Here is a 25,352-nt window from a genome sequence, read left to right as displayed (position 1 = left end):
ACCTATTTCACCCATCCCCCCCATTCACCTCCCCTCTGATAACCATCTGTTTGTACTCTATTTAAGAGTCTTTTTTTTTTTTTTTTGTCTGTTTTTTCTTTGTTCACTTGTTTCTTAAATTCCACAAAGGAATGAAATCATATGATATTTGTCTTTCTCTAACTTACTTCACTTAGCATTATACTCTCTAGATCCATGCATGATTTTGGAAATAGCAAGATTTCATTCTTTTTTGTGACTGAATAATATCCCATCTTTCAGTGGACACTTGGGCTGCTTTCACAATTTGTCTATTATAAATAATGCTGCAGTAAACATAGGGATGCATATAGCCTTTCAAATTAATCTTTTCATATTCTTTGGATAAATGCCCAGTAGTGTGATTAGTGAATCAAATGGTTGTTCTGTTTTTAATTTTCTGAGCAACCTTCATACTGTTTTCCAGAGCAGGTGCACCAGTTTGCATTCCCACGAGAGGTGCATGAGGGGTCTTTTTTTTTCCTACATCCTCACCAACACTTACTTGTTTCTTGTGTTTTGATTTTAGCTATTCTGATTGGTGTAGGGTGGTATCTCATTGTAGTTTTGATTTCTATTTCTCTGATGTCAAGTGTTGTTGAGCATTTTTTTTTCATTTTTTCTGTTGGCCATTTGGATGTCTTCTTTGCAGAAATGTCTATTCATGTCTTCTGCCCATTTCTTGATTGGATTATTTGTTCTTTGGGTGTTGAGCTTGGTAAGTTCTTTATAGATTTTGGATGCTAGCCCTTTATCTGATAAGACATTTGCAAATATCTTCTCCCATTCTGTCACTTGTCTTGATTTTGTCAGCTGTTTCCTTTTCTGTGAAAAAGTTTTTATCTTGATGAAGTCCAGTAGTTGATTTCTGCCTTTGTTTCCGTTGCCTTCGGAGAAGTTGCTGTGGCCAAAGTCGCAGAGGTTGCTGCCTGTGTTCTCTAGGATTTTGATGGATTCCTGTCTCACATTTAGGTCTTTCATGCATTTTGAGTTTATTTTTACATATGGTGTAAGAAAATGTGTTAGTTTCACTCTTCTGCATGTGGCTGTACAATCTTCCCAGCACCATTTGTTGAAGGGATTCTCTTTTTTCCACTGGATATTCTTTCCTGTTGTGTCAGAGATGAGTGGACCATAGAGTTGAGGTTACATTTCTGGGCTCTCTATTCTGTTCCGGGGATCTGTGTGTTGGTATTTGTGCCAGTAGCATTCTGTCTTGATGATTACAGCTTTGTGATACAACTTGAACACATTGGACAAAATAGACTTTAAAACGAGAGACTAAGACAGTGCATAATCATAAATGGAACAATTTAATAAGAAGATAAAACAATTGTAAATATTTACGCACCCAGCAAGGTAGCACCCAAATACGTAAAGCAGTTAATAACAAACATAAAGGAAGTAATCAATCATAACATAATAATAGCAGGGGATCTCAACACTCCACTTACATCAGTGGACAGATCATCCAAACAGAAAATCGGTAAGAAAACAGTAGCTGAAAATGAGCACTGAACCAGGTGGATCTAACAGAAATACTCAGAACATTCCATCCTAAAACAGCAGGATACATATTGTTTTCAGGTGTACATGAAACATTTTCCAGAACAGTTCCATGTTAGACCACAAAACAGGTCTCAACAAATTCACAAATGTCAAAATCATACTATACATCTTTTCTGACCACGATGCTATGAAACTAAATCTCAACCACAAGATAAAATACAGAAAGATCATAGAAATATGGAGGTTAAAAAACATGCTACCAAACACTTAATGGGTCAGCCAAAAAATCAAAGAGGAAATCAGAAGATATGTGGAGAGAGGGGTGCCTAGGTAGCACCGTCACTTAGTTATCTGACTCTTGGTTTCAGCTTAGATCATGATCTCCAAGTCATGAGACCAAACCCCATGTTGGGCTCTGTGCTGAGCATGGAGTCTGCTTAGAGTTTCTTTCTCCCTCTCCCCCTGCCTCCACCACTCTCTCTCTAAAATAAATAAATAAAGCTTTAAGAAAAATACATGGAAACAAATGAAATGAAAACAACAGTTCCAAAGTTTGGGATGCAGCAAGGCAGTCTAAAAGGGAGGTTTATAACAATACAGATGTATCTCAAGAAGAAAAATATCTCAAATAACCGAAACTTACCCCTTAAGGGGCAAGAAAAAGAAGAACAAACAAACCCCAAAAGCAGGATAAGGAAAGAAATAACAAGATTAGAGCAGAAATAAGCAGAATAGAAATTAAAAAAATAATAGAGCAGATCAATAAATCCAGGAGCTGGTTCTTTGAAATGAACAATGAAATTGATAAACCTTTAGTCAATACCTTTAGTCAAACTCATCAGGGAAAGAGAGAGAACTCATACAAATAAAATCAGAAATGGAAGAGGAGAAATAACAACCAACACCATAGAAATACAAAGGATTGTAAAATATGAAAAATTATATGCCAACAAATTGGACAACCTAGAAGAAATGGATAAATTCCTAGAAGCATATCATCTCCTAAAACTGAATTATAAAGAAATAGAAAATTTGAACAGACCAATTACCAGCAATGAAACTGAATCAGTAATGAAAAACTCCCCATGGCAGAATGTCCAGAATCATGTGACTTCACAAGCGAATTCTACCAAACATTTAAAAAGTCAATATTTATTCTCAAACTGTTCTAAAAAACAGAAGAGGAAGGAAGGTTTCCAAATTCATCCTGTGAGGCCAGTGTTACCCTGATACCAAAACCAAAAAAGACACCACAAAAAAAGAGAATGGCAGGCCAATATCTTTGATGAATATAGATGTAAAAGTCCTCAACAAAGTATTAGCAAGCTGAACCTAACAATACATTAAAAAACTGTTTACCACAATCAAGTGGGATGTATTCCCAGGATACAGGTGTGACTCAATATTCGCAAAACAATTAACATGCTACATTATATCAATGAAAAAGGGTAAAAAACATGAACATTTCAGTAGTTGCAGAAAAAGCATTTGACAGAGTACACATATGTGGGGATTCACAGGGCCTGGAATGATAAAATCTGACTTGTATATACCTCCCTGGATGAGACTAATTGAAAAGCAAAGGAGGAGTGCCTGGAATGCTGGGCCTTCTTTGAAGTTTCTTGGCTGAAAGCGGCTAGATTCTTACTGTGCCTAAGGTTCTCATCTAGGGAACAAATGTTTAAAGTTTGAAGAAATTCAGGTACCTGCAGTGGTCATGTGCTTCGCGAACTCCTTGCCTTGTTCATATGTCACAAGCGCTTCTTGCTTCTGTCACCTGCTGCCCCATATATTATTGTCCTGATCTTTTTTTTAAAAAATATTTTATCTATTTATCAGAGAGAGAGAGGGGAGAAAGCGAGCACAGGCAGACAGAATGGCAGGCAGAGGCAGAAGCAGGCTCCCCGCCGAGCAAGGAGCCCGATATGGGACTCGATCCCAGGACGCTGGGATCATGACCTGAGCCGAAGGCAGCTGCTTAACCAACTGAGCCACCCAGGCGTCCCTATTGTCCTGATCTTGAAGCTACACATTCCTTCTTGGTTTTGGTATTTTGGTATATCCTTCTTGCATGTGGTATATTGATAAAACTCAAAATAAAAGTGGAGGCAAAGTTTGGCTTGAGACCTTCCGCCACTGGAGTGTCATGTCCCGTTGCCCTCTCCTTTCTCCTACTTTGGTGTCTGGAGTAATCTTTTCATTTGCCATCTCTCGGTTTGCTTGCCAAACCCGACAAACATCCATTCATGATAAAAATCCCCAACAAAGTAAGTTTGGAGGGAACATACCTCAACATAATAAAACCTATATATGAAAACCCATATTGACATGATGCATAATGAGGAAGAACTGAGAGCTTTTCCCCAGGGTTAGGAACAAGCCAAGCATGTCCACTCTCAGCACATTTATTCTGCATAGTATTGGAATTCCTTGCTTCAGCATTCAGACGACAAAAAAAAGTAAAAGTCATGCAAATTATGAGGAAGAAGTAAAACTTGCACTGTTTTCAGATGGCATGATACTGTATTTAGAAAATCCTAAAGACCATCCAAAAACTACTAGAACTGATAAATAAATTCAGTAAAGTTGTAGGTTACAATATCAGTATACAGAAATTGCATTCCATATACTAATAATGAGGCAGCAGAAAGAGAATTTTTTTTTAAATCCTATTTACACCTGCATCAAAACCAATAAAATACCGAGGATTAAGCCTAACCAAGGAGGTGAAAGACATATGCTGACAACTATAAAACACTGATAAAGTAAATTGAAGACAACACAAACAAATGGAAAGATATTCAACACTGATGGATAAGAAGAACAAATACTGTTAAAATGTCCATACTACCCAAAGCAATCTACATATTTAATGCGATCCTTATCAAAACATATTTTCCACATATTTTACCAACATATTTTCCACAGAACTAGAAAAAACAATCCAAAAATTTGTATGGAACCACAAAAGATCCCAAATCTCCAAAGAAATCTTGAAAAGGAAAACAAAGCTGGAAATAGCACCACCCCAGATTTCAAGTTATACTGTAAATCTGTTGTAATCAAAGCAGTATGGTACTGGCACAAAAACAGAAACATAGAACAGAGAGCCCAGAAATAAATCTGTGTTTATGTGGTCAGTTGATCTTTGACAAAGAAGGCAAAAATATGAAAGGGAAATAGTCTCTTCAACAAATAGTGTTGGGAAGACTGAACAGTTGCTTGCAGAAGAATGAAACTGGACTACTTTCTTAAACCACACACAAAAATAAACTGAAAATTAAGAACCTAAATGTGATGGCTGAGTAATATTCTATTGTATATTTGCAAGAAATGGATGGAACTAGAGGGTATTATGCTAGGTGAAATAAGTCAATCAGAGGAAGACAATTATCGTATTATTTCACTTATATGTAGAATTTAAGAAACAAAACAGAGGAGGTTAGAGGAAAGGAGGGAAAAATAAAACAAGATAAAACTAGTGAGGGAGGGGCGCCTGGGTGGCTCAGTGGGTTAAGCCGCTGCCTTCGGCTCGGGTCATGATCTCAGGGTCCTGGGATCGAGTCCCACATCGGGCTCTCTGCTCAGCGGGGAGCCTGCTTCCTTCTCTCTCTCTCTGCCTGCCTCTCTGCCTACTTGTGATCTCTGTCTGTCAAATAAATAAATAAAATCTAAAAAAAAAAAAAAAAAAAAAAAAAAAAAAAAAAAAAAACTAGTGAGGGAGACAAACCATAAGAGACTTTTTTTTTTCTTTTTTTTTTTTTTGGACAGAGATCGCAAGCAGGCAGAGAAGCAGGCAGAGAGAGAGGAAGGGAAGCAGGCTCCCGGCTGAGCAGAGGGCCCGATGCAGGGCTTGATCCCAGGACCCTGGGATAATGTCCTGAGCCGAAGGCAGAGGCCACTCAGGCGCCCCCATAAGAGACTTTTAATCATAGGAAACAAACCAGCGGTTGCTGGAGGGGAGGTGGGTCAGGGGATGAGGTAACTGGGTAGTGGGCATTAAGGAAGGCACATGATGTAATGAGCATTGGGTGTTATATGGAACTGCTGAATCACTGAACTCTACCTCTCAAATTGATAATACACTATATGTTAATTAACTGATTTTAACCAACTGAGCCACCCAGGCATCCCAATTAACTGATTTTAAATTGAAGAAGTGTTTTCTTATGAGCTGTTCAAATAAAAGGACAATGAAATTCTATTTGTAAAAATAATGAAGTCTATTTTTTCCAATGTAAGTATTGTTACCCTGGACTTTTGTTCACATTCATTTGTGTGGTAAGTACTTCTCCATTCCTTCACTTTCTTTTCATTTTTTTTCCCCTACACTTTCAATCTGCATGTGTCTTTAGGTCTGAAACAAGTCTCTTGTAGGCAGGATAGAGATGGGTCTAGTTTTTTTTTATCCATTCTGACACCCTCTGTTTTTTTTTTTTTTTTTTAAAGATTTTATTTATTTATTTGACAGAGAGAAATCACAAGTAGATGGATAGGCAGGCAGAGAGAGAGAGAGAGAGGGAAGCAGGCTCCCTGCTGAGCAGAGAGCCCGATGCGGGACTCGATCCCAGGACCCTGAGACCATGACCTGAGCCGAAGGCAGTGGCCTAACCCACTGAGCCACCCAGGCGCCCCGACACCCTCTGTTTTTTGATAAATGTTTTAGTCTGTTTACATTCAAAGTAATTATCAATAGATATGTATTTATTTCCATTTTGTTATTGTTTTATGGTTGCTTTTATAGTTCTTTGTTCCTTCTCTTGCTCTCTTCTCTCGCCATTAATCGGCTTTCCTTAGTGATATACTTGGATTCCTTTCTCTTTATTTTTTATATATGTATCACTGGTTTTTTATTTGTGGTTACCATTATGTTTGTATATAATATCTTCTTTATATAGCAGTCTGTATTAAGTTAATGGTTGCTTAAGCTTGAACCCATTCTTTATTCCTCTCCCCACGTATTTTAGGTATACGGTGTCATACTTTACATCTTTCTATTTTGTGAGTCCCTTGACTGATTTTTACAGATACACTTATTTTTACTGTGTGTGTGCTCTCTACTTTGTTTCCTTCTCTTTATGGTCTTTTGTTTCCACTGAGAGTCCCCTTTAACATTTCTTGTAGGGCTGGTTTAGTGGTGATAAAAATCCTTTAACCTTTGTTTTTCTGGAAAACTCTTCTCCTTTTCTGAATGATAGCCTTGCTGTATAGGGTATTCTTGGCTGTAGGTTTTTTTTCTTTCCACACTTTGACTATATCATGCCACTTTCTTCTGGCCTGCTGAAAAATCAGCTGATAGTCTTAAGGGGTTTCCCTTGTTTGTAACTGTTTTCTCTTGCTGCTTTTAAAATTCTTTATCACTACTTTTTGCTATTTTAATTACTTTATATGTCTTGGTGTATACCTCCTTGGGTTGATTTTGTTGGCAGATGTCTGTGCCTTCTGAATCTGGATTTCTGTTTCCTTTTCTAGATTCAGGAAGCTTTCGGCTATTATTTGTTCAAGTAAATTTTCTGCCCCCATTTCTTGCTCTTCTCCTTCCAGAATTCCTATGAGTGTGTTATTATGCTTGATAGTGTTGCCAAGTCCCCTAAATCTGTTTTCATTTTGTATTTTTTTTCTCTCACCTTGTGTCTTGATTCTTTCCATTACTCTATCCTCCAGGTCACAGATCCATTCTTCTGCTTCCTGTAGTCTACTGTTTATTCCATTAAGTGTATTTTTAATTTCAGTGAAGTTCTTAATCTCTGATTGAGTCTTCTTTATGTTTTCTTTGTCTCTGTTAAGGGTCTTACTGAGGTCTTCCACTCATTTCTCTGTGAGTATCTTTATGACCATTATTTAAATTCTCTCTCAGGTACATTACTTACCTGTTTTATTTAGCTCTCTTTCTGTGATTTTTTTCTTTTTCTTTCATTTGAGACACATTCTTGTGTCTCCTCATTTTGTCCAGCTCTCTGCATCTGTTTCTCTGTGTTAGGAAGAACAGCTACATCTCCTGCTCTTAAAAGCAGTGGCTTTATGAAGAAGAGTTCCTGTAGTGTCCTGCAGTGCAGCATTCTCCAGAACCTGGTCCGTCAGGGGCGTCTTCTGTGTGTGTTGTGTGCACCTTGCTATTGTGGCAGAGCCACCTTTTTCTTCAGTCCAGTTGTGTGCAACAGTGCTCTTTATCTGTTGTGGGCACTATTTGGTCCCTCTATTGTTAGTGTTTGGAGCCGCCCTGGGGTGGACAATTGAGTCAGACCAGACATTTTCCAGAGAGACAGTATCACCAAACTGCATAGCACTTTGCTTGTGTTGTCCCCTTAGAGGTTTTTCTTAGTAGGCAGTACCTGCGGTTAGACCAGCAGTCTGCTCCTAGCCCACTGCCGGGGCTGCATTCAGACTGGTATATGTGGTTTGTCTTTTCTTCTCCCTGGGGCAAGAGTCACTTTGGAGTGGTGCTGGCCCCTGTTGGGGCTGCTCGTGCACTCGAAGTCTTTTTGTGCCTTTTTGGATGGGCTCTGGCAGAGAGCTTTTGGGAGGGGGTGGATCCACAAAATCTGTAGGAGCAGGAGGTATGTTGCTAGCAAGTTAGGTAGGAAGTGCATCCCACTGGTTCCTGCACGTGGCCATGTATTTAGACTGGGGCATGGACAGGGTGTGAAATGGCACCTGCCATCCAGCTCCTTTGTTTCTAGAGAAGTCTCCCAAGGATTCCTGTACCTCTAGCACATGCTCTGAGATGAATAAACAAATTTCCCTCCCTACTCCACAAGTGTTTTACCAGCTGCTGCTTCTGTGGTATATCTCTGTAGGTTGTTTTTTGTGCTCTCTTTAAACAAGGACTGTTTCCTCTCACCCTCCTGGCCAAGCTCGCTGATTTTTAAAGTTCTAGGTTTTAAGTCCGACTGGTTGTAAGAACTTGTGAAATTTAACCCCTTTGGTTTTCAAAGCCAAATGTTATGGGAATTTGTCTTTCCCAGCAGTCTTCCCCTCAGTGTGATAGTGTGTTTGTCTCCTGTCTCTCTCCACATGGAGTTTCTCCCTCCCAGGGAGGGTCCTGCAGGTCTTTTTAGCTCCCCACTGCATCTCTGGCCTTCCTATCCTCTTCATTGTGTCCTCTTCTCTTTATTTAGCTATGAGTTTGTTCTTCCAGTCATTGGGTCATTTTCTGAATTATTTATACCAGTGTTGAATCTGTGGGATAAGGTGAGCTTAGAGTCCTTCTACTCTACCATCTTCCTTAGAATGTACCTTGATCTGTGTTTCATATCCAGTATTATTAGTCTCTTATTGTGTATCTAGAAGAGAAGTATGTAATTTATTATCAAACTAATCGTGGAGATGATGTAGCAAAAATGCCTTCTGTTGGTTTGTCTGTTACCACAGTTCATTTACTATTTCCTGCTAGATACTGCTTTCCCATCCTCCAGATGTTATTCAGTAACCACATATTGAGTGCTTTTTTTGGTTTTGCTTTCTCCTTGGTGCTGTGGGGAATTAGAGGAATTTAAGACTGACTCTGCCCACAACAGACTCAAAACAGTCCAGGATCTCCCCAAGTCAACCTTACCATACCTATACCTGTACCTTCTTTTATCTCAGGTATACCTTATACATTACTACTTCCATGCCTTTGTTCAAGTCAGGAGCCAAAAAGCAAGGGAAAGAACATAAAATATGGAACCAGAAAGTGTGTGTTTCAGGGGCAAGTATGTCCATTTTCATGTGTAAAATACCAATTGAAATACCTATTTCACAGGATTATTGTGAGAACTGAGAGCAATGATAGTTCATGGTGTCTGGTACCTACTTGGTACTTAATATGTATCTTCCCTTCTTCAACTCCTTCACAAATCTTTAATTTCTGGTTCAAGTCCTTTTTCCTTTGTGGATCTATCTCAGATGACTCTGGTGATCTTGACCAAGGTTAATTGCTCCCTCTTTAATGTTCATTATTCACTGACTATATCAGTATTTCTCGATCACTTGCATCCTATGACATTAATAGATCTTCTGAGAAAAAGGGTCTTTGTGAACAAAGAAGTTTGGAGATTACTCTATCTTAAAGTTTCCTCAGAGGTTTTTTTTTGTTTTGTTTTTGTTTTTGTTTTTTTAAGATTTTATTTATTTGGCAGAGAGAGATCACAAGTAGGCAGAGAGGCAGGCAGAGATAGAGGAGGAAGCAGGCTCCCTGCTGAGCAGAGAGTCTGATTCGGGGCTGGATCCCAGGACCCTGAGATCATGACCTGAGCCGAAGGTAGAGGCTTAACCCACTGAGCCACCCAGGCGCCCTTCCTCAGAGATTTTAATGCACATGTTCTGAGAAGTTTTGTGGTAAAGAAACCTTGTTACCTTTGTTTAACCAGGCATTTTTCTAGCAATTGTTAAAACCCTCCACTGCTTGCTGTCTGTCCCCCGCCCTACCCCCCCGGCCACCAGAAAACCATAACACACTGGGATCTTTTGTTTATGCCATTCATTTGACTTTATACAGTGTTTCTGATACTATTTATACATATTTAATATCTTACGTACTTATATATTCAGTCTTCATTTAGAAATTAAGTTCCTTTAAGGCAGAATCCAAAGTATATACTTTATTACATATATGGCCTTGAATTTAGTAGATGAAAGTTCTACAAATAGGAGGACTATGACATAAAGAATGGATAGAATTTGGTTCTTGATTTTTTCCCTAGATTTCTTTTATCTTTCTGAACAAATTATATTTTACATTACTAATAAATATGTCTTCTTAAGCTCTGTATGCTTAAGAAGATAAATGGTGGCGGGTGTGGAAAGAAGGGGGAGAGTAAAATGGTTTTCCCTTCTCTTACTTAAATCAGAATACCAGAGAGCTTACAGATTACAGTGCATTCTTTGAGAATGGTGTGTCAATGGAAGATGGATTTGATGTTTAGAAATTGCCAAAAATTATTGAAACCCACTCTGTTATTTAAGGTTAAGCAAATTAACAGGTTTTTTAAAAAAAGATTTTATTTATTTATTGGAAAGAGAGAGCATGCACATGTGTGAACAAGTAGGAGAAAAGGCAGAGGGAGAGAATATCCAAGCAGATTCCACTGAGCACAGACCCAGTGCAGGGCTTGATCTTAGGACCCATGAGATCAGAACCTGAGCTGAAAACCAAGAGTTGGACGCTTAACAACCTGAGGCACCCAGGTGCCCAGCACATTAACAGTTTTTAATGGTAAAAAAAAAAAAATGTCCAATGTCTTCAAAGTATTGAGACTCTTTTGAATGGCTTGTAAATGGTTTTTGAAAGCAGTTTCAGAAAATAGAGTCTAATAATATTTTGAGCATTGGAAAAATTAGAAGAAGAGGTATATATAACCTATTAAGATGATGTCTTTGAAAAGTCATAGTCATTTATAAATGTAAGTTTTGTGTTACCTGTTTAAATTAACTGTAATGCAGAACCATTGATTTATAGCTAAGGCTTACATAGAGTTGTATCTTTAGTTTTCTTCTTTTCCCCCTCTGATCTTCTTTCCTTTGGCCTTTTTACTTCACAGTTACATAGTGATACAGAGATGGGGAACAAAAAGAAGGTGAAACTATACCAATTTTATTCTTGATTAATGATTTTTATAAAATTCAGTAGTGATTTTTAAATTTTTTTCCTTCCTTCCTTCCTTTCGCTGTGCGCCCAGTGTCGAGTCCAGCAGGGGGCTTGAACTTATGAACCTGAGATCAAGTGTCAGATGCTTAACTGAGCCACACAGGCACCCCAAGAGAGAATTTTACAGTCATTACCTGCAATGACGTTTTGAGATTAGCTACTAATCTAACTATTCATGTCATCTCTGCCTCTTCTCTTTGCACAAATAATTTAAACTTAGTTGAATAGATAATTGGAATCGCTAATATGACCCAGCCAATTTTGCTCTTGGTCCACTGTGAATGTTTAGCCATGTATTCAGAATCATTAGTAATTTGGTACAGGAAATTAGTAAAGAGTATTTTTTTTTATGGAAGAGGAAGAAAATTGATAAAACTCTTTAGTGGTAATTTACCAAGATGATAAACTAGAAAACTATGAAGTTTTAATTTTAATTTTTAGCATATGCTATAATGATGGAATTTCTATTTGGAATATGCAGGAACTAAGCACAGACAGAAATGCTCCTGAAATTAGCTTTTTGTCTGGTACTACTGCTGAAGTATCTGATGTGGTGGTTGTAAAGGAGAAGCTGTTAGTAGAGCCAGAGATCTTAGCAGGACCAAGTAAGTTTTCTAAATCTGGAAAGGAAGCCACATTGACCATGAATTCTGAAGAAACCAAGGATGAAGAAAGTTCTCTTAAGACATTTGTGTCTGCCTTAGAAAGGTTACTCACATCACCAGAAATGGCTCAGGAAGAAAGACTGTTTGAAGTAATGAGTGATTTTGAACCTAAAGAGTTGGACATCTCATTGAGCAACTCTCCAAGTTCCATATCAGTATCCTTGACATGTTCCAAAGATTTCCTAGAAAATACAAAGGATGATGCCTTGCCAGCTGAGTTGTTAGCAGCCATAAACACATCATCAGAAGGCAACGTGGGATCCATCTGTTACAGAAAAGGGGGAGACAGCAGTCTCAGTGCTGGAAATGAATATTCAGGAGTGGAGCCCAAGATGTCTCAGACCAGTGAAGATTGTACACAAATAACAGAGGTGAATTTTGAGTCTCTTCGTTCTGCTCCACCCTTTGAACAAGATTCCAAGTCAGGGGAGCTGCAGGACAAGCATCTTTCACTGCAGCATGTAATTGCAACTGTGAGTCTCTGATTTTGCCTTTTCTAGTGACTTTTGCCAAGTCTTCATTGCCTATATACTTTATCTTAAATTCAGATCTTCTTCCCAAATTTCAACACCCAAAAGATGCTTTTTCAGTTTGAAGCTAATCTTTCTAGAGATTCCAGGGTAGAGTTTTCAAGGGATTTAAATGTTGAAGTAGTTAAGTTTCTCATCAAAGACCTGAGACTTATTATTAGATTGCTTGTGTATAGGAAGGAAATAATTATCTACCAGATTTTTTTCCTGTTAGCTCACAGAATTGCTATGCCTACCTAGTGTAGAGTAGAGATGAGATACCCCACATTAATTTCTAGTTGAGGATAGAGTATATGTGGTTGGGCTTCCAGGAGAAGGAGAAGTTATGCCTGGCTTCAGCAGAATTTTGCAATCTACATCTGAGGCTACTGTCAGGTAGCAAAGTTCCTAAGGTTTAGAATTCCTGCAGTATTATGCCTGGAGACCCTGCAGTGGGCTACCACTAGCCAAGTCTCTTTTTATGTTGACAGTTTTTTTTTCCTTTTTAAAGGAGTCTTATTTTTTTCCCCTGACTATAATAGTAATACACCCTCATTATTTAAAAAAATCAAACATTACAGCAATATACATAATAATACAATTTTTGAAAATGTCCCTCACAATTCCATATTTCAGAGTTAATCACTATTAACAGTTTGGCTTATCTGTCTCTAATTTTTTCTATGCATATTCTATGTAAGTTTATTCTGTATAAGTAAGACCATATTATACATAATACTTTGCAACTTTTAAAAATATTTTTTATGAAAGTATAGTTGACATTTTGCAGCTTTTTAAAATTTGATTATACATCTTAGTTATCTGTGTCTGTGAATGTAGCATACTAAAATCTTTTTACTTGCTGAATACTATTCCACCATGTGGATATTTTGTGTGTGGGTATACGTATATTATATAAATATAATTTATTTAACTAATTCACTAATGATAGTCATTTTATTTTTTTATTTCTTCTCTTTTTTTTCTTTTGGCTATAACCAGACTACTTTTATGAACATTCTTGGGACAATTTGAATAACACGTTACTAAGTTCATGTTGTAAAATACATACCTGGCATAATACTGCATGAAATTCTCATAGAAAACATCTCAAAACAGACAAAATAAACTTTTTAAAAATCCAGAAAAAAAAACTAATAATCATGGGGATAGGGCATGAAGATTAAATTAAACATTCCAGTATCCTAATCTGAAAAGAGGTACTATAAGTAAAATGTAAGAGATTATAACTGATGGGTATTAATAGAGTGAGCATGAATTTAGCAAGTATTCGAAAAAAGGAACCCTTTTAAAAGTAAAAAAGAGATTGAGAACAAATTAAATACCCTTTTATTCAACCATAATAAAAATACAGAATTTGGTACACTAAAAAGCTTTGCAAACTGTATATATAAATGAGCTCTAGAAAGGTTTACATGATATGTGTAAAAATACATGTATCTTCATGAAAGTTAAATCTATAATGGATTATTAAGGGAAAGTTAGAGTCATTCGTGATTTACTGGTAACCTTTTAAAGTCAATATAATGGGGGTTATATACAATTTTGTCCCACAAAATACGAACTTCCTACTGTAAAACAATAACCACTGGGCTGAGTAGAACATTGCTCTGGTCTAGTATGACATTTTTACTTTTTTTATATGTCATTTTTTGCTGCCTGTTTCCTATGAAGTTAAAGCATCCAGAGTAACCTTAGTTTTGCCCTTGAATTTTAAGGATGAATATTGATAGGAATAATTTTTACTTATGCTCTTCTTATCTTAGACTTTTAAATCCGCTTTGGCTTTTATTATATTATTAAATTTTCATTATGTGGTCTGTGAATTTTTGTACTTTGATATTATAAGAGGCATTTTTTTATAATCAAAGAACAAGATAAAACTTAATTTCTTCTCATTTAAAATTTTTTACATTGTTAAAGTTTTTTGTGTATTTGCATCTTATTACAGACTCTAGAAGATCCAAACTTTGGGCTGCAAACTTTGGTTCATCAAAATGTCACCTCATGTGATCCAATGCATAATAAAGGAAATTCAAATTCAGTGGAAAATAAATCTGGCCAGGATACTCCATGTGTGTTAAGGAGATCGTCCAGACTAAAAGCAGGCAGAGATGCAAAGCACACAGATGACTTGTATAATATGCCAGAAAAGATTTTACCAAAGATTATTGTCAGTGAGGATCAAATAAGTAATATCTCTTCAACTAAGAATTTCAGGTATACTCCCAAATTACATCTTTCTCTTTAGATATGCTGCAAACCTTATAGATAATTCTATGCTTGTGACACTAGAGTCAATGCACAGTTACCCCTAAGTGAAGAGCTTTGTTTTTCAGTGTTGTTGCCTTATTTACTGTACAGTTAATTTTTTTAACCCAGAAAACTCTTCTACTTTTTTTTTTTAAGAAGACAAGTTAAGAGAGATTTGTTGGATTTCAACCTAATTCTAATTTCCATTCTTTCTTTTTTAAATTAAGTTTGATTAGCATCCATCATCACATAGTTACAGAATTTTCTTTTCTTGTCATGAGAATTTCTAAGATTTACTCCCTCCATGACTTCCAGCTATGCAATACAGTACTACCATGTATGTTCTATCCCCAGGACTTATCTTATAGGTGGAAGTTTGTACGTTTTAATCACTTTCACTTATTTCACTCACTCCCCACCTCTCTGCTTCTGGACACCATCAATCTGTTCTCTGTATCTATGAGTTTAGGTTGTTTTGTTTGAGATGCCACATATAAGATCATATAGTTTTTGTGTTTCTCTGTCTGACTTATTTCACTTAGCATAATTCCCTTTAGAGCCTTCCACATTGTCACAAATAGCAGGATTTCCTTTTTTATGGCTGAATAATAATCTATTATGTGTGTATGTGTATGTATGTATATGTACACACAATAATCTATTGTATGTGTATGTATGTATATGTGTCTGTGTGTGAGTGTGTGTGTGTGTGTGTGTGTATACACCACTTTTCTTTATCCATTTATCCATCAATGGATACTTAAGTTGTTTCCATGTCTTGGCTATCATAAATAAAGCTGCAGTGGACACAGGTGCAGATATCTTTTCAAGATAGTAATTTTATTTCCTTTGTCTAAATATCCAGAAGTAGAAATGCTGTCTCATATGGTAGTTCTATTTTTGGTTTTGTGAGGATCTTTTATCCTGTTTTCCATAGTGTCCTCACCAGTTTACAATGCACAGAGGTTCTTTTTTCTTCACATCCTCAGCAACACTTGTTCTTTCCTGTCTTTTTAATGTAGCCATTTTAACATGTATGAGGTGATACCTTACTGTGGTTTTTATTTGCATTTTCCTGCTGATTAGTGATGTTGAGCACCTTTTCATGTACCTGTTGGCCATTTGAGCAAATGTCATTTTAGTTCCTCTTCCATATTTGAATTGGATTGTTTGCTTAATCTGTTATTGAGTTTTATGAGTTCCTTATATATTTTGAATATTAACCCCTTATCAGGTATATGATTTGCAAATATTTTCTCCCATTCAGTAGGCTGCCTTTTAATTTTATTGATGGTGTTCTTTTCCATGCAGAAACTTTTTAGTTTGATTAGCCCTGGTTTTTCATTCTTGCTTTTTTGTTGCCTTTGCTTCTGGTGCCAAAGCCAAAATATGATTGTCCAGACCAATGTCAAGGTGCCTACCCACTGTGTTTTGTTTCTATGAGTTTTATGATTTCAGGTCTTACAATGAAGTCTTTAACTCATTTTGAATTGATTTTTGTGTGTTATGTAAGATTGAGGCCCAATCTCATTGTTTTACATGTGGCTATCCAGTTTCCCAAACATCATTTATTAAAAAGATTGTCCTTTCTTCATTGTATATTTTTGGCTCCTTTATTGTAAGTTTATTAGCCATCTATACATAAGTTTATTTTCTGACTCTACAGTATTCCATTCAGCTATGTGTCTGTTTTTATTCCAGTATTTTGCAGTGTTTGATCAGTGTAATCCCACATGGCAAGTCCCGTTTTCTTGAAAGAGCCTATCACTTTGTCCCTAGAAGGTGAATAGATAGTGGCATGGCGGTTTAGGGTATGAGGGGCAAGAGACTCCGAATACTTGTAAAGGTGACTGCTCCTACAGGAAAGAAACCCCAAGGTGGCACAAAGAAAAAGCTAGAAACCACCAAAATCGGCAGGCTTGTCACAGAATTACCTGCAGTTTACTCAGGAGCCATCTCCATATTTTAAAGTGCCATGCTCTTTGATAGCAACTCAGTAAAATACCTTTCAGTTTTAAAAACTCGGTAAAAATTTAATATGATTCTCTATGGATGGTTGTAGAGAGCATGATAGTAATTTTAAAAACACATTTCTTTTTCAAGAATTCAGGATCCTGCTTTAATGATTAAAGGTAAAGGGAGGAATATGCATTCAACCAGACTCAAAAGTGGAGAACAGATGCAGAGAAACAAAACACTTGCTGGAAAAAGTGGTGAGGCATATTTGATTTCTTAATTTTTTTTTAATTAAGTAACTTACAGACATAGAATTCTGGTACTGAAAAGGAGTTAGAGATTATCTATCTCGACTTTCTCATTTTACTGATGAGGAAGTTCATAGAGGTTGAAGATTTTTCCCAGCATTGCACAGCTCATTGTTTAACTAGGACTTGGTCATGAACTACTGGCTTATTAGCTGGTATTTTTTCTATACTTCTATTTGGAGAGAAGAGTTACAGAACCCTTTTCAAATTTAGATATGTGATCTATTTGTGGTGTGACCAATGTAGCATAAGGCTTTGAGAAATCATACTAAGAGGAATAGAGGAAAAGATAAGGCAAAATTATTATTACTCTTTGGTGTTATTTCTCTGTTCCTATAAAACCCCAAAGAATAACCTAAGAAACTATGAGAAACCATAAGACTGTAGAAAGACTGGTTAGGATATAATAAGGTGGGGGCACCTGGGTGACCCAGTGGGTTAAAGCCTCTGCCTTCGGCTCAGGTAATGATCTCAGTGTCCTGGGATCAAGCCCCACATTGAGCTCTCTGCTCAGCGGGGAGCCTGCTTCCTCCTCTCTCTCTCTCTCTCTCTCTCTCTGCCTGCCCTTCCACCTACTTGCGATCTCTGTGTGTCAAATAAATAAATAAAATCTTAAAAAGAAAAGATACAATAAGGGTACAATTGGCAAAATTAAAATATGCACTGTAGGTTAAATAATAAGATACCATTGTTAAATTTCCTAAATTTAATAATAATTTGGTTATTTAAGAGAATGTCCTTGTTTTTGGAAAATACACACTTAAGTATTAGTGAGTAAAGGGGCAGGGTGTGTTTAAGTTATTATTTATATTTATGTCTGTGTGCATGCATATATTTATATGAAAAGGGAGATAGAATGATATAAACAGATAGAAGAATACTAATAATGGGTGAATCTTTTGTTCTCTTTTTATAACTTTTTTGTAAGTCTGAAGTTTTTTCCAGATAAAATATTTTAAAAATTCAGTGAACTGAAACAAGACATAAATATCTTTCATACGTGTAAGTATTGCCCAGTTAGAAAAATATAGGAGAAAGTCCTATTTAAAATAACTATAATGAAGAGAAAATACCTGCTCTACACCTAATAAGAAATGTGCCTTGCCTATAAGAAAAGAGTTGAAGATTCCACTGAGGGACTTTAAAAAAAAGAGAGAGACTTGAATAAATAGAAAGAAGAATCTTACTCTTGACCATAAATATTCATGTAAGAAATTTATCTCCCTAATTGAAATTACTCTATAAATGTGTGAGAGCTCAATCAAAAACAGATTTTTGTTTATTTGCTAATTGTTTTGTTTTGTTTTGCTTTATAAAGCTGGAGATTAATTATGAGAATGTTATAAAATGATACTAAACATGAAAGACTAGCCTAGAAAATTCTGAAAAATAAAAGCACAGGGAGACTGGAGAGACAAGAACCTGCTGTACATAATATGAAAGCAATTAGAAAGCCATATAGATTAAAATAATTGGGTACAGGCACAGGAATAGACAAATAAATTGATGAAACATAATTGAGTTTAAATGTAGAAGCCTGATACAGTGTGAATTTGGGGGAAGGTATATAATAAAGATGGCATCTCAAATTGGTAGCAAAAAAAAGGTCCAAGCAGTAAATAGTAAAAACATAAACAAATTTTGGATGGATATCTATAACATTCCATATACTAAATTTAATTCCATTTTGGCCAAAGACTAACTGAAAAAAAAATACTAGAAGAAAACATAAATGAATTATATTTGTAATCTCTGAGGAGGAAATACCTTCTTAAAGAGTGACAAACCCAGAAGCCAGGAGAGAAAAGAATGATAAAATTGACTACACATATTTTTAAAAAGATTGCATGGAAAATACCCTAAAGAAAATCAAACATTGAACACAGAAGAAATATTAATAACACATAGCAGGGGTTAATTGCATTAACTTGCAGAGAGCTCTTAGAAAACAATAAATATAACAAAAAATGAGTCGGGAACACGAACAAGCAGTTCACAGGGGAAAAAAATATACATATATATAAATAACTTATATATAATATAAACACCTAGTTGGCTCAGTCAGTTAAGCATCTGACTCTTGGTTTTGCCTGAGGTCATGATCTCAGGGTGTTGAGATCCAGCCCTGCATCAGGCTCCTTGCTCACCTCCAAGTCTGCTTGAGATTCTCTGCCACTCATTCCTTCTCCCTCTGCCCCTCCCCCTGCTTGCATGCACACACTCTCTCTCCCAAATAAATAAATAAATAAATAAAATCTTTAAAAAAAATAATTGAAAGGATTAGCATCTCATTTATGATTTAAAAAATGTAAATTAGGAAGTACAGTGTTCACTAAGAGAATGTCAAAGGTTTAAACATTTGAGAATTCCTAGTGGTAATAATATGGAAAAAGTAAGCATTCTCTTATTTTCTTGGTAATACTGTAAGTTTATTCAGTCTTATTTTTTAAAGATTTTTTAAATTTATTCAACATAGAGAAAATAGGGGGAAGACTAGAAGGAGAGGGACAAGCAGACTCTGCACTGAGCACGAAGCCTGATGCAGAGCTCAATCTCCAGACCCTGAGATCATGACCTGAGTTGAAACTAAGACTGAGACACTTAACTGACTGAGCCACCCAAGTGTCCCTGTTCAGTCTTTTCACTGGGCAGTTTATTTACATTCTTCAAACTTTTAAGTCACAATTCTTGAATTGGCAATTCTACTTAAGGGATTTATTCTGGACACTCCTGGGTGGCTCAGTTGGTTATGCATCTGGCTCTTGATTTCAATTCAGGTCATGCATGATCTCAGGGTTGTTGAGATGGCTGTGTTTGATGTAGAGCCTGCTTGGGATTCTCTCTCTCCCTTTTCCCCTGTCCCTTCTCCCTTTCCCCATTCACATGTGCACATTCTCTTTCTCTCCCAAAACAAAACCAAAAAAATGATATGGCTATAGTAATCAAAATAGCATGACATTTCCATCAAGATAGGGAAACAGATCAATGTAATGTAATGTACTGAGTTCCGAAATAAATCCTGAGTTTTGACAAAGGCACAAGGCTTTTTGTGGAGAAGAATAATTAGATATCCATATGCAACAACATGTTATTGAATGTCTCTATATATTCTAAAAATACTGTATTTTGTTTTTGCCCAAGTTACTTGAAGATCAGATTGATCCTTTCAAAACTTTTTAAAAAACCTTATTAGGCAGGTTTGGTGTAGGTTCTACAGCTAGTTTAGCCCCTTCTACTAAGACATGACCTGTTAAGCGTCTCTACTAATGCTCTCGATGTTACCAGGGTCACTCTTCTCCGGCTGTCAGGAATGTACATGTTTCCCCGCTGGTGTGATCTCTCAGGATTGTTGTTTTATAGTTCTTGGGTAGTTGTTCTTACCCAGCCTCATGAAGCCTCAACCTGTGTATGAGCACTGTAGTATTTAGAAAGTGATAAAGGAGTCCCTATTCCCTCATCTCTGGTACCCTACTGTGCAAAATCTAATCACCCTAGCCTCCTGAACTTAAATTTATTTCCTCAGCTCAGAAGCTTCACCTTGCTATGCTTGTTCTATATTCTGTAAAGTACCTCCAGACAGCTCAGTCTGTTGTTTCCCTTCTCTGGAAGGAGTCATAGATCTGAATTGCCTGTTTTCCAGTGTCTTAATATAGGGTTTTTTTTTTTTAATCTATATATTTTGTCTAGTTTTTTTAGTTTGCAATGGAAGGGCAAGTTATGGCAATTATTAAGTTGTGATTGGAAGTGAATGTCTTCTCCATCTTCATTTTCATTGAAAAATTTTGTATTCTTAATTTGTTATTTTTAATAAATTACATAACTAGCAAGTACAACTGGCAAAAACAGATCTTGAAGTAAAGACTACTTTTGTTTTGGTAAATACAGTTTATCTGGTAGGAGCAGAATGCTTTGTAGTTTTGAGTGGGACAAGATAGGATCAAATGTTCAGAAGTTGGTTTATTTTTCAGTGGAACTGAATGGAGGGAATCTAATAAAGACAAAGCAGATAAATTGTGATCCATTAAAAAGTGTGCTGCTGGGATGCCTGGGTGGCTCACTGGGTTAAGCCTCTGCTTTTGGCTCAGGTCATGATCCTGGGGTCCTGGGATTGAGCCTCTCATTGGGCTCTCTGCTCAGTGGAGAGCCTGCTTCCTCCTCTCTCTCTGCCTGCCTCTCCACTTACTTGTGATCTCTCTCTCTCTGTTAAATAAATAAATAAAAATCTTTTTTTTTAATGTGCTGCTGTACTCAGTTACTTTTGTGAGATTTTAGGATGGAACAGATTAGCTAGATCAAAATTATAAAAGCTATCATCAGAGTTATTCTAAAATTCAGGAAAACCAAATGAACTAGTATCCATCAAAATTGACAGGATTTTGAGTATCAGTATTTTAGGAGAGACAGTGAAGAAATAATACCTGATATGTACAACCTGGGAATCTATTTTAATTGTCTATTACCTGGCTTAGGAAATAAAACTATTATATAGATCAAGATCATGTATCTTTATTTAATTTTGGAACAACTATTTGTAGCAAAGAAAGAAATTTAACATTTCCTTTACTGGCCTCATTGTGTTTAATTTCTGTATCTTCCTTGTGTATGTCTGAGATTTTCTCCTCATGGTGTTGTATCACATTTTGGCACTATAGTATCTTGTTGGGTTTAATGACAATCTAATTCTAGATTTAAATAATCATTTTCACCAGAACTTTTAAGAAGGTAATCTGTTAGTCTTCTCATGTATGCACTTTCATGGGGTTTCAATAAACATAAACTGCTTACATGATTTATAATATACTGCAAGTATTTTCAAACTAATGACATTTTTCCTTTTATCTTTTTGCATGTAGATAACATAATAGTTGGGTTTATGGATGAAGTACTCTTATAATACAATTCCAGAATGTTGACTGGATTCACTCTATTACCTGTATTCTTCCTGGTTTTCAAAAAGGGATTATTACTTTTTGTTCTCTTTTGTTTATCCCCTCCTTTCAGAAAAAATGAAGAGGAATGAAATATCTCTGTCTAGCATTAACCGTAGAAACATCTTTGGAGAGAACTTACTATATCAGGCTGCTCTGCATAATGACATTGATCTTGTTCGTCATTATATAATGAAAGGAGGAAGTGTTAATCAGCCAAGTTATGCTGGTAAGTTGGGGTTACCACACAATTATCTTGAGAGTGGTTTGTAGTTTCTGCTTAGTCACTCCTATGAAAGTATGACAATGTGGGTGGGTGTAAGGCAAGTCTCAAACAGAAAGCTTCCAGGTGATTTTTCTGCTTAGGTAGTTCATCACCATCTTCTCCCAGGAAAGTGGTAAGATGAGGAGGGAGGGAGAAGGACATTGTATTTCACCTTCAAAGATTATGCCTGCCAAGGCCTACCAGGTGGGCCAGGTGCAGTGGCCTTCCACAGAATGATGCTGTTCCTGTGGCTGACTTGCTGGCTTTGCATGGGCATTGTTACTGTGAGACTCAACTTTCAATGGAAGAGAAGTGAGCTCAAAAGCTGAAAGAAGCTGATGGTATGGTGAGCTATGGGGGATACCAAGATAACATGGTAGATGTACACCAGGACCAATGGCCAGGGATATGGAGAGAACAGAGTACAAGGTAGAAGGGGTGGGACAGGGAGCTCAGAACATTCTTTCTGCAAGGCTGGATCTCTAGTATTGTCTTTTTCAATTGTCTTATTCTCCTGGACAAGAAAGATTCCTTAAGGACACTTAAGTACAAGGCACTTAGCAACACTAGGGTACTCTGGGTAGTGCCTTTATGTATCCATAATTTTACTAGTGTTTCTAGACTTTTTCAGTTTATGAAGCAGTGTGAAAAGTCTTATGATGCACAGGGATGAACAGGATAGTCCATGGACAAACAGGTGATTACACTTGCTTTAGCAAAGCCTGGATTTATATGATAATCAGAGTTTTAACAGGATGTTACTCTAAATCCCATACCTAAGTGAACCACCTACGTCACTTGCTAACCAGAGCACTTGCTTCCTTACAAAATGTGTGGTACTTGCTATTTGTCTCTATCTGCTCCTTAAGTTCAGTAGTAGCTCTAACTTTACTTTATGGACTTCTCAAGAATCTCATAACATATTTCTTTTCATTAGCCCTTTTCTGTGCCATTGTTAACTTCCTTGGTGTCTCTTCTCTGCTTGTCTTCAGCCATTTATTTTGCACGTTCTCCTCACTGCCCCAGATACTTCTGCGACCTTAATGAATTCTTTATCCTTAACATACTTTCCTGTCTTTTTGAACTCTCCTGTTCTCTACTTTTCCTTCTCACTTGGCATCTTAGCTCCTATCTTTATATCTGGCTATTCCATCTTATAAAATTGCAGAGGGTACTGTTTTTAAAGACTTGACTACAACCATTTTCATCAGAGTCACCTGCAATGTTTGTTTAAGATGCAATTTGTTTAAAATGTTTATTTCACCCTCCAAAACACACACATGCACACACACACACATACATACATACACACAGTCTCGCAATTAAAATCTGTAGGTTAATGCTGTCTGTCAAATAAATAAATAAAATCTTTGAAATCTGTAGGTTGAAACCTTGAAATCCGCATTTTAACATATTTCCTCAGATGATTTGTATTCTCAGTGAAGTTCAGGAACTACTGGTAAGAGATATATGACCTTCATGTAATATACCAGTTCACTGTAGTCAGCTTTTACAGTATGCCCCATATGCCAGATATTATAAAAACAGAAAGATATGTATACTAGAAAAGTTTGGCTGTATTCTGTGATACAGTCCAAGAAAGGGTAAGTGCCTTTTGAGAAATTAATAAGATGTTATAATAACAGACCGATGGTCTTGTCATAGGTAACAATTGCATTGTAAATCCTCATTTACATTTTATGATATCTTTGTCTTTGATTAAAAAAAAAAAGCAAAATGATGCAATCGTTCTTTACCTATCAAAAACAAGGGTGAAACCAGAAAGTAGGCTGAAGAAACTGAATACCCAAAAACAGATCTCATAAAGCTTCTTTGCTAAAACCCTCTCAAACCAATGCCTTGAGCATTATTTTACAAAGAATTCTATCTGACTCCTAAGCCTGTGGCACATTAGAACTGAAAGGAAAGGCTGGCACAGTCCAAGATATTGATAATAGCAAGAAGCTTAACAGCAAGGCAAGAGACAGATAAAAACATAAAAATGAGAGGCCACATTGTTGAGGACTGTATAACACAGAAAAGCATGCACTTATACCTCTGTGGGTGTTAACAATTGCTATGTTATAGCCTATAAGGAATATTATGATTTTTTTTAATTTTTTAATTTATTTTTTATTTTCAGCATAACAGTATTCATTATTTTTGCACCACACCCAGTGCTCCATGCAATCTGTGCCCTCTATAATACCCACCACCTGGTACCCCGACCTCCCACCCCCCCCCGCTCCTTGAAAACCCTCAGATCGTTTTTCAGAGTCCATAGTCTCTCATGGTTCACCTCTGCTTCCAATTTCCCCCAACTCCCTTCTCCTCTCTAACTCTCCATGTCCTCCATGCTATTTGTTATGCTCCACAGATAAGTGGAACCATATGATAATTGACTCTCTCTGCTTGACTTATTTCACTCAGCATAATCTCTTTCAGTCCCGTCCATGTTGCTTTTATGATCTTTATTTAAAATTTGTTATTTTTTCTTTCTGGGAAATTTATTATCTTACAAAGCTTTGGAGAGATTTCCTTTAAGATGGTTACATTTTCAAAAAGAAAAAAATTGTTCTTTTTAAAGTTTTATTTATTTGACTGAGAGAGACACAGTGAGAGAGGGAACACAAGCAGGGGGAGTGGGAGAGGGAGTAGCAGGCCTTCTGAAGAGCAGGGAGCCTGACACTGGGCTGGATCCCAGGACCCTGGGATCATGACCTGAGCAGAAGGCAGACAGACGCTTAACAACTGAGCCACCCAGGCACCCTGTTTTTTTCCATTTTAGGAAACTAATTTTTATTTTAGCTTAAGCAAAGCCTAAATAAGGAAAGGAAGTTTCCTAGGAGGAAATTCATCATCTACATTCCAAAGCTAATAACTTTTGGATTTCTTATATTTCATTTTTCATGCTAGACTGGTGGCAGATAATCAGGTTAACTAGTATACACATTGATAAACAAATTTCTACAGGTCCTGAAACCTAAATGAATTCACACTTTTTATCAAATACTATTAGAAGGAGATAATTTTTATATTCTGTTTTTAAAAATAGGTAGTTCCTGGGGTTCCTGGGTGTCTCAGATGGTTGGACGTCTGCCTTCAGCTCGGGTCATATCTCCGGGCCCTGGGATCAAGCCCTACATCGGGCTCTCAGCACAGCAAAGAGTCTGCTTCTCCCTCTGATGCTCTCCCCGCTTGCGTGTGCACTCTCTCTCTCTCTCTCTCAAATGAATAAAAAAATAAAACAGGTTGTCCTTAAGTGGTTATGTTTCAAAAGTTCACATGTGAA

At 36.7% G+C, this 25,352-nt stretch overlaps 1 protein-coding gene across 1 annotated transcript in view; it reads left to right on the top strand.

Moving 5' to 3' along the window:
- ANKRD31 (ankyrin repeat domain 31) overlaps positions 1 to 25,352 on the top strand; it is a 151,440-nt gene that overhangs the window by 30,534 nt on the left and 95,554 nt on the right. Inside the window, 4 exon segments of the mRNA XM_059173363.1 lie at positions 11,637 to 12,191; positions 14,302 to 14,570; positions 16,707 to 16,816; positions 21,869 to 22,024. Of these exon segments, the coding sequence (XP_059029346.1) occupies positions 11,637 to 12,191; positions 14,302 to 14,570; positions 16,707 to 16,816; positions 21,869 to 22,024 (1,090 nt within the window).

The sequence above is a fragment of the Mustela lutreola genome, chromosome 5, assembly GCF_030435805.1.
Source record: "Mustela lutreola isolate mMusLut2 chromosome 5, mMusLut2.pri, whole genome shotgun sequence".
NCBI classification, from domain to species: domain Eukaryota; kingdom Metazoa; phylum Chordata; class Mammalia; order Carnivora; family Mustelidae; genus Mustela; species Mustela lutreola.
The sequence above is the reverse complement of the archived record's forward strand: the minus strand, read 5'-3'. Positions and strand labels throughout refer to the sequence as shown.